The 10,160-nt window shown below is 47.7% G+C and overlaps 1 protein-coding gene across 6 annotated transcripts in view; it reads right to left on the bottom strand.

Annotated features, from left to right (window-relative positions):
• Positions 1–326: 326 nt before the first annotated feature.
• Positions 327–10,160, bottom strand: part of NFAT (nuclear factor of activated T cells 3) — a 50,851-nt gene continuing 41,017 nt past the window's right edge. For 3 of the 6 annotated variants that reach the window (XM_017906448.1, XM_017906446.1, XM_017906447.1), the window contains 5 exons: positions 8,174–8,523; positions 5,753–6,053; positions 3,979–4,497; positions 3,425–3,889; positions 327–3,267 (listed from right to left, as the gene is read on the bottom strand). In XM_017906448.1, the coding sequence (XP_017761937.1) occupies positions 956–3,267; positions 3,425–3,889; positions 3,979–4,497; positions 5,753–6,053; positions 8,174–8,523 (3,947 nt within the window). In that variant the 3' untranslated portion in view covers positions 327–955. The remainder of the gene's footprint in view (positions 3,268–3,424; positions 3,890–3,978; positions 4,498–5,752; positions 6,054–8,173; positions 8,524–10,160) is intronic. The other 3 variants (XM_017906449.1, XM_017906450.1, XM_017906451.1) reach the window with 3 other exon arrangements.

Below are 10,160 nucleotides of genomic sequence, written 5' to 3'. Positions count from 1 at the left end.
TATATATACATATATATATATATAAATCTCAATGATATATATTTCTATAATAATTATTCTTCGTACATACATATAATATAATCTCTCTGTCGTTTTGTATTTGTCTAGCAATTATCGATAACATCATCAACGCCATCACATAATATTCTATTAATTGGTATTAATTATCAACAAAAAAATTTAATTATTAAACAACATATGAAATATATTATACTTAAAAACATATATAATAGAAACGACATCAAACAACAAGATGATTCATTTGTTAGAATGAAATCAAGTCAAGAAAAAAGATGCATTAATGTATTAATGAACTCTCATAGGATTCTACTTCAAGGTACTGTGAAAAACGTAACTTTTTACTACACTCAATTCCCGTGGCTCCACTTAGAGTTGAGTGGGGTCAGTACAGTGTTGATTATTACAATACATATACACGCGTATCGTATTTACGATGCTCCTTTTCTGCAACGAGAAAGATCAATCTCAGATACTTTACAATAGGGAAAAGGCACCTGGATGCGCAAGAGACTTTTGATGGAGATAAATAAAATGAATTATCACATTCGACAACTCGTAGAAAAAGGAAGATAAAGAAAACCCTAATTGTCGCGCTCTCATGCGCCCGTCTTACTTAACACGATAAAAGATTTCAATTGTTACAAAGGTGGTGCTAACTTCGTCCATTTTCATTATATAAAAACGGATTTCATATCTATCACATACAAAGTCTGAAACGACAATGTGGCACAAATATATAACTCGTACCGAGCCAAGACTATATCTCTCATACTCAACTGGTTGGAATTAATTATTCTCGATCGTTCGTTCGTTCGTTCGTTCGTTCACGCTCTCTCTCTCTCCCTCTCTTTCTCTCTCTCTCTCTCGCTCGCTCTCTGTATTCGAAAGTAGATCGAATACAAAATTATATTTTAATGACAAGAATACGGCAGTACTACATAAGAAAACCGTTTTGAGGATCGAAGCAGCTCGGATTTATGTAGCTCAACAGATCATGCTCCGACATCGAGGTAAGCTCTTGAGGCAACATACCGTCTTCCTGCTTTCTAACCGTTGTACCATTTGCACTGTTTGCCGTATTTGTTATAGGTGGGTTTACATTTTGTCTATTGGGTGTCACAGGTAAGGCAACCGGTGGTGACTTGCTCGCCACCTGTTCAACGATATTATTCTGGCCAGAAGGAGATTTAGGTAAAATTCCCTCCATAGCACTGTTCATTAATTGCGCACTTTGCGTAGCTACACTATTTAATATATTTTTCGTTGCTATTATGGCATGCGCGGTTGTTGTAGTAATGGGTCGATTATTAATAATATCCTGAGTAGCATTAGTAATTACATTATTAATCGCTTGTTCCGCAGCGTTAGTTAACCTCTGCTGCGATGGTTCCTGAGCTGCTCCACTCGCTAAAGCAGAACTAGCTTCAGCAACAAAACCTGCTGGCTGATTCAACATAGAACCGATATCTTGTTGCACTGCCTGTTGCATCGCTTGAGCAGCTTGAGCTTGCTGCACTGCCTGTTGAACCGCTTGAACTTGTTGCACCACTTCCTGTGTAGCTTGCTGCACTGCTTGCTGCACCACTTCCTGCGTAGCTTGCTGTACAGCCTGTTGAACAGCCGGTACAGCTTGAACTTGTTGTACCGCTTGTGCCTGTTGTACAGCCTGCTGGACAACTTGCGCATGCTGTACCACATGTTGAACAACCTGCTGTTGCGCTTGCTGTACAGCTTGTACCGCTTGCTGTTGCGCCTGAGCAACAACCTGTTCAACTTGCTGTTGTGCTTGCGCGACAACTTGTTCCACTTGTTGCGCTTGTTGCATTGCTACGACATCTGGCTGTATAAGGCCCGGTATCTGAGGAATATGCTCCGCCGCTGTCGATATACTCTCATTCGTAACTTGTAATGGATTATGAGGTGATACACCAACAGTCGTATTGGACGTACCGGTCGCAGTCACGGGAGACTCTTGCATCGGCGGCAAAAGCGCAGCATTGATAGTAGTGAGTAAACTGTCGCCATTTGCCTGCTCTGGGACGACCGATGTGGGCGATGAAACGGACGTTGCACCGTTTCCCGGCAATGGCGGCACGGTTTGAGGAGGCATCAACGCTTCGAGAATGGTCTTGACCGGAATAGGCGGGCTAGTTCTATTTTGTTGGGGGCTCGAGATCGTTTCGTGATCAGTGACTGCGGAAACATGACTCATTATGGTATTGTTATTGGGATTCACGGTACGTAGTGGCGAAACCAACTGATGAGATTCAGCGCCAGAGTTAACGAGAGTATCTAACTTGACGCCTTGAGGGGGAGAAGCTAAAATATTGGAAGCTTGTCCTTGTTGAGGCGGCCGTCCTGTAGTAATAATGGAAGCTCGTTGTTGTATAGTACCTACAAATCCATTCTCTTGATTTTCAGCCTCTTTGACGTTAGATTCGATATGGTTAAGGTATTTTTCTACGCTATGACCACTCTGTGCAGGCAGTTGTCCATTTGTCGGGGCGGTAAAATTTGACAGTGTGCCGAACTCCGACTGGTGATGTTTCATACGAAGATCAACAACGCCACCACCCTGAAGACTTCCGTTAGGACTACCTTCTGCTGGCAACATCGAGTTAGTTTCTTTGTTGATATGATGAGGACTTAGAACTTTGACTTGAGATGGTTCGTGCATACCTCCGAAGGTGTTTTGGTGTGTCGATACCATGGACAATGGATGCTGGTTTCGCATTAGATCTACCACACCGAGAAGATTGACTGCTTCCTGCACAGGCGAACTGTTCGCTGCTACAGGCACCGATCTGATTATATTAGCCTGAGGTGTCTCCCTTGAGTTCTCGCTCACGAGCTGTTGCAACGGACTGGTGCCCGACGAACCATTCGCAGTCGGTGTTGGTATGCTTTGCATACTATTTTCGCTAATCATGCTATTTTCACTGTTCTCATCTAGAACCTCTGTCTTCAAATTATCTGGTAAGATTAATTGAAGATTCGAAGACGATCTGCGATTTATGAGCGGATTCGCTACCAAAGCAGGTGGTGGCATCATCACGTCAGGTGGTGAATTTTGGCAATTAGGGCTCTGAGCAGCCCACATCATGACTGGTGTCACCTGAGAGGATGCCGTCACCGGTGGTGGACTCGGATCGCTCTTAAGAGTTTCTGCTGTTTGGGACGTTGACTGTTGTGGCTGTATAGTCGTCAAGAAGTTCGGCGTTCCTGCGGCTCCTTGTGTAATCAAAGCTGCAAAAATCACAACGTCGTATAAACGTCTAGCATCATTTACTACTTATACTATCTTCATTCGAGTACTTTCCCTTTGCCCTTTTAGTCGTATAAATGCATTATTTCGAGTAGTCTACAGTATTATCTCGCGTTCGAAGATAAAAGATTTACTTACTGCTCGATGATACACCTGTAGTCAAAGACACCGCTGTAGGAGACGTTGCTAACGCAGTTTCGCCGTTGGTGGTGGATAAAGGTGGAGTTATCGGCTCGACCTTTCCCACCGATGGCTCAGGGGGCGTAGACACAGCAGTATACAAAAATGTGTGGGGTTCGCTCGTTTTTCCAGACGATAGCGCGTACAATTTTACGCTAACCGTTTCCGAGGGTGCCAGATCTTGCCGCCTGTACGCAGGTACGACGCAAACCAGATGCGTTTGTTGAAGAAACTCCTTGTCAGGTAGAACCGCGCATTCCCAGTGCGGTTCCAAGCTGCTCGATAGATCATCGTTGTCTAGTTGAAACACTACGCGAGTATCTTTCAGAAAGTTCTTTCCAAGTATAAATAATTCTAAACCTCCGGTGCATGGACACGACGTGAGTGATTTCTTGCAGATCTCCGGTATGCCCGGTGGTTGAGCTGCAAGTAATCGGTCAGATCGATGAAATATAATCGTAATATCGTTAATTCTGAATTAAAAAATGCAAGAATACGATTGTGATATTTACTGCAAACTATCTGTTGGGAACAAACTTGCAAAGTTTCCGTTGTCCCGTCCGGATGAGTGATCATCGTCCGGAAAACCATGCGACAACGAGTGGACTTCTTTTTACTGCGTCCCTGAAGGACTCCGGCTTCCTGGGGGAATCTGTGCTCCACGTCGACGTTCCGTTCCTTCAGAATACCGACGCAGTCGCACGTGACCATCATGTCTTTCGTTGGATCCATATCGACCTCGATCACGATGGTGCCATCGATTTTGCGTTCGATGCACGGCGTCGAGTTCTTGCCGCTAACACGGCAGGCTTGATAAAACATGTGAGGCGCGACACGACCGAGGTCCGTGCCGATGAAAACTTGAAGAGTAGTCGGTTTGTCGTAACCGACCAGTCGTACGATCGGGAATCCATTTCCTGTCCGATCCTTTACCGCTCCTCTCGAGCCTTCCGTTTGGTAACGAGCTCTGTGCTGCTGCTCGGGTTGACAGATAATTTGCAATTGCACCTTTCCATCCGCGGAAGCACTACCTGCAAGTTGTACGAAGAGACTACATTAAAACGTACGCATTGGACTTGGAATCTAGCAAGCTCGTCCGAGCTCGAATTTCACGCATCAAAGTGTCTCGCTATCTTTCTCTGGTACAGTTATCAGGATATAGAAACGGTGAATGATGTCGAGAAAAATGCGTATCAATAAATACGATTGCTCGTCATAAAAGTTCGCTGATTTCTCGAACTGAAGAGATAGAATTGTGTAACGCGCGCCATTCGCGGATAGCGCTGTTATAATTATATTTCATCCAACTGAAGGAATGGAGCAGACGCGTAGCAACGAGGAGCCAGCGCGAGAGAAAAGAAGGGTCGAGCTCTCAATTTAATAAGAGAGGGGAAACAATGTGTAGAAGTTACATAAACTTTCGTTTGACCTACATTCGATATCGTATTTTGATATCAACGAAAGAGTATCGACGATTTATTTTAACCGGGTACAAAATGGTGCCTGAACAACGGAGATAGCGTATCGTTGCGGTAAAAGTGTGACGAGAGGTGAAAAATTTCGCCGGAAATAGACTTTATCAAACTAGTCGTTGGTCAAACAAGCGAGCAACAATATGGCCGATAGTGTGCGAGCCGAAGGTTATCGATTTACATCATCCTCTAAGATCAACCACAAAATTTGTCGTCGCCAATCTCCCACTTTCTTCCTCTTTCTTTCCCCTTCTTTCCCTTTCTCACTCTCTCACTCTCTCTCTCTATCGGTCAGATCCACATGCAAACAAGCATGAATCTCCACGCGCGAATTACTCCACGGTAATTTATCTAAGAACGCGAACTCGCGTCTCCGCTAAAAATTACAATTAACACGCGCCCGACAATATAAACACGAGACGGCGCGCACTGATCGCTTTGACGACGGCCCTGTCCCCCCAAAATTCCCTCGTAAATTCTTCTTTCTCGAGAAATTCAAGAACATCTGTGGCCGACGACGACGAGAGCTGCGTTATCTCTGTCTCGTGACCTCGCGCAGACCTCGCGACTGGTATTATCTCCACCAAAAAACCGCAATATCAACGGCAATAAATTTTCAAACCCGTCTGCCGAAAGAGCAGCAGCAGTTTGCTCTCTCGACGAGAGATCGATAAACCCATATACCGCATCGTTTCGACGTTTCGATAAAACGAAAAGGGTTAACGACAGAGATCATGCCACAGGGACTCATCGAATCCTACCGATGGAAGACGAGGGGGAAAAGAACGGTAGCAAACGCGTGTCATGCACGTACACAGTTGAGAGGTTAGGGTGACTGGACCCTGCTGAGTAGCCGACGTTCTCTTTGCCAAGACACCCAAGCCTGGACGAGATCTCGAGACCTCGACCACCCGCCCCGAGCTTCCATTTCCTGTCCTGTTCCCGGAGATCGTGGCCAATCCGCCTATTCCGTTCGACGTGCCTCTGCTGGCTGTCTTGCTATCGGTGCTGGTCGCGTGTGCAACCTCGGGAAAAGCGAAGTTCGCGTCCTCGGACTCGAGCTTGATGTCCATCTTCCTCCTCTTCGAGTCCTCCTCGCCGGCGCCGTTCCAAGCCTGTTAAGCAACAGAACGGATTGATGTAGTGGCATGCGTATGCGTGCGTGCAATCTACCCGGCCCGGTCAATTTAACGAATCAAACTGCTGATCGACCGGGTTCAACTACCGTTAGAGACCGGTCAGTGTCGCCGTCGAATCAACGACAACCGACCCGTGCTGGCAGCTACGCGTGATCGCATTAGATTTCGCTTGCACGTGCACGTTAGCGAGTGGCGTCACTTCAGAAGGGGAAGAGCTTCACGGGCTTCGATCGTGGCACCAAGAGGCAGAGAGCCCTCTTGGGAAACGTTTTCGGGGCTCGACGTGGCGGCCATTTCGACGGCGGGAATAGGGTAGAGGACGAGGGTAAGACGATGACGGGGTGCTTGGCAAGCTTCTCGATGTTGGGTTCTACGGCTTTGGAACGAGCAGGATGTCTCGTTGATGTAGAGGGCACGCGAGCAACGTGGCGTACACGTGGACAGTGCTATAAAAGGGTCCGAATCGCGCAACTGCGTTAATGGTACGTTAATGGTATAGATATCTTCCTCGCCTCGCCCGTTTCGTCCGGTTTTATTACGCTAGGTAGGCTTAACGATCGAAAGTGGCTATCGTACGCGGTTCAATCCGGTATCTGAAATCGGCCGCTCTTACTTTGGGTCAATATCAACCGCTAAACCGACTCGTAATATTTACTCAATTATCCGGGACTATATCGCGGCCGCGTTGTAAGCGGCGCATTGTTAAAACGCTTAATCCGCGCGAGCCTTGCTTATAGCCTAGTAACGTACGCAAACGTGGCCGTGCTTCGTTATCCATATATCGCGTTGTTACGCAACAGGCAGGCCGAGAATAAGTTATCATTGCATGTATCGATATCAATCAAAGCTCTCTACTCGCCGCGGAACACGCGTGTTTGTGCAACGCGATAAAACCCGGGTGAAGCGAGGATAAAAGCGGCGAAAACGAAGAGGAGGACGGGGAAAGACAAAAAGAAGAAAAGCGATTTCTTTCGGGTATCTTCGCAGATACCGCTGCACGTTTCCGATAGTTTCACAATATTTCTTTTAGTAGGACGTTGACTGGATCGGCGCGTGTTGCACACGCACGGGATAAAAATAATGTCGAGACAACAGAGTCGCCAGTTCGAGATCTTCTTCCTCCACCTTCGCGACTCCGCGTTACGCCACCGGATGGAACTCAAAGCTCTTCCCCTCTGCCCCGCCAGGTTTTCCCATGAAACGCACGACAGTCGGGAAAATTCGCAGGCTAGAGCAACAATATATGTGGCTCGACAACGGCGCAAATGTAACGCAATTTCGCGACGATAATCGTCGATAACACCGTAGTCGTTGCTTCTGCCGCTCGCTTTTGTCACGCTCACGATAACCCGCAGCGATATATAAACAAAACGTTAACACGCGATAAACGCGCATCTCTTTTTACTACTAGAAATATTCGACGGTGTATGACAGACTCTGTTTCCACTTGTATCTGCTTCCACAATCCGCCGATTTACATAGCATTGCGTTTCATTTCGAGTTACAATAGCTTGCCAGACGCGTACACAAGGTCTAACCGCGTTCGTCGGCCATTCCAAGTTTGAGATCACCCTATCCGCTTCGTTGCAACTACCAAGTCCCGATGGGAATTAAAGCATCGTCCATTACCGACTCCTTCGTCTTTTTTTAACCATTGTTTTCGTGTTCCGCGATTCCCAAAATATACTAGTCTGCCCAGGCGTCGATGCCGGACCGATTTAACACAAAACCGTGAATGATACAATCAACACACTATTTACGATAATTCCACTCTCGTTTCGCACTTCATTCAAAGTTCAACAACACGCAGAATGTCGTGTACACAAAATTTCAAGTGGCCGACGGTTAGCTCGTCTTAATCCCTTTCCGCATCAATGAACGATTAAATCTTTCGCCGGCAATGCTCGATCTTTCTTCGTTACTTTATCGGTACGAGTTTCTACGTGGATGTGTACATGGTTCAAAGGGTTCAACGTCGACATCGGCCCATCGTCGAGAGCTGCCTATATCGCGACCATTGTTCCTTTCGACGAGTTACGACGACGAGGGTGGTCTCAAACCTATCCGACCCTATCGTACAGGTGCATTTCACTAACGTTTGCGTTCGTGAGGTGTTGCTGACGTTCCTCGAAGCCGAGGCCAGAATCGTTCGAGTTATCGCAACTCTCCTGTGCCGAGTTGGCCCTCGACCCGTGCTCATCCGAGTTTCGTAAGGATCCCAAAGGTATCCTAGGCTGTGGTTGTTGCTGTGACTGTGTTTGCTGCTGCTGCTGTTGCTGCTGCTGCTGCTGTTGCTGCTGCTGCTGTTGCTGCTGCTGCTGCTGCTGCTGCTGACGCTGCTGATGGCTGATTCTTCTAGACGCGGAGTGCGCGCGGTTGCTCGACGTGACGGTGCTCCTTTGAACCGAACCTGTCACCGCTGACGATCTTCCTCCTGCATTGTTACCTGGAAACGACCGACAACGTCAGTACAACATAGAACTCGGGTACGACCATTCCCGGATGAAACGATGCATGGGTGAAATGGCAAAGCTGAAGTGGCTTTCGTCGAAATTCTCGTTACTTCGCGAACACGTGGCAGACGACCCTCTCTCGTCTATACACGAAAGCAGATGGTTCTCTTTCCTCTAGGGAGACCTGGTGTCACTGCAACCGCCGGATGCGTGAGCATAACCGCGGTGATAGCATTTCCCGAGGTACTCGCGCTCTATCGTGCGAAAGTTGATCGTGCGAATCGGGTATTTTTAACGCGCCAAGCCCTCGTGACTCTGAATCGAATAATTTCACGTCACCTCACCCTATCGTGCCGTAACGTTTACAGACGTGCCAAGTGACGAGCAAGGAGAGGAAACCTAGCAGAGTGGACGATCGAAAGCCTGCCTGCGACGTTTTAAGCTCGACTGAAACCCGTCCGTGAGAGAAATGAAAACGAGTCGGTGAACAAAGGATTGACACCTTGGCACACGATGGCGAATTGTAGCCGGGAAATAATTCAATTCGGACAATGACACGCTCCGAGTCGAAGTTCAAGGCTGTCAGACAGAGGTACGAAGACATCGTGCGTCATCGGCGTCGCGCGACATCGCGGTCTCCGCGGATGACGATCCTCCTGCTCGTGTCGGCGTCGTTGACAGCGCGGCTTACGCAACGGCTGGCCCAAAATGCTGCCGAGCGGAGGACGAGGAACGCAAGGACAGATCGATGGCGAGCAGACGCGAGCACGGAGGCGACTCTGCTCGCTGGCGGAAAAGAAAATCCGCGGCTATATTTAAATAACCGCGTTCCGACTGGCGGAGCAGGCCAGAAGCCTCGGCGTGGCAGCTTTTAGCCGCGATGCAGCCGCTCGTGATTTTCATTTTTCCACCACGGCCGCGATACACAACTCGCTGTTCAGACATCGAACCGTACAAAGTCCGCGCCGGAGATCGATGATTGTGTGTTCGCGCGCTCCACTCTTCGTGGCCAGGGTAAAAAGGCGGGTTTATCTCGCGACGATTAACCAGCCGCGCCTGATCAACAAATGGAACGAACAATGCTCGCGTATCGGGGATTGATTTTCATATTTCCTGTCTCCTTTCTCGCCGCTCTATTATTTCCACCGTGTTTCCCTCTTTTTCGCAAACTCTTCGCGGAAAACGACGGAGATCCTGGCAGCCATGCGTTTTGACAGAGTCTAGCCCGCGCTCGCCGATTATCGGGCTAACGAGGAAGCTAGCCAACTGGTCCAGTTATCTCACTCTTTATTCGAAGCTTTACATCAAGAATCGCTGCGAGTTTCATTTGGAAAAACGCAGTCGAACGCGGGTATTTTGAATCGGAATTGTCATTGGTGACTTTTCGTCCATACTTGATCCGTTGTCACTAAAATTAAATTTCGCGGTTCACGGTTAATTAAATCACTGTTAACTTCAAAGTACCATAGACGGATTGTTACAATTTTGACAAATGGCGACCGAGAGTCGCCTCTCGAGTGCGAAGAGTTGACACAAAGTAGCGAACCCGGGGACAGAAATGCGGCGTGCACGAGTTACCGTCAATTGACAGCTATTTCCTATCTCGTCACAGATTTCGGATAGCGTCGTG

This window comes from Eufriesea mexicana, unplaced genomic scaffold, assembly GCF_001483705.2.
Source record: "Eufriesea mexicana isolate 0111107269 unplaced genomic scaffold, ASM148370v2 scaffold5394, whole genome shotgun sequence".
Lineage (NCBI taxonomy): Eukaryota > Metazoa > Arthropoda > Insecta > Hymenoptera > Apidae > Eufriesea > Eufriesea mexicana.
This window is presented reverse-complemented; position numbering and strand designations above follow the sequence as displayed.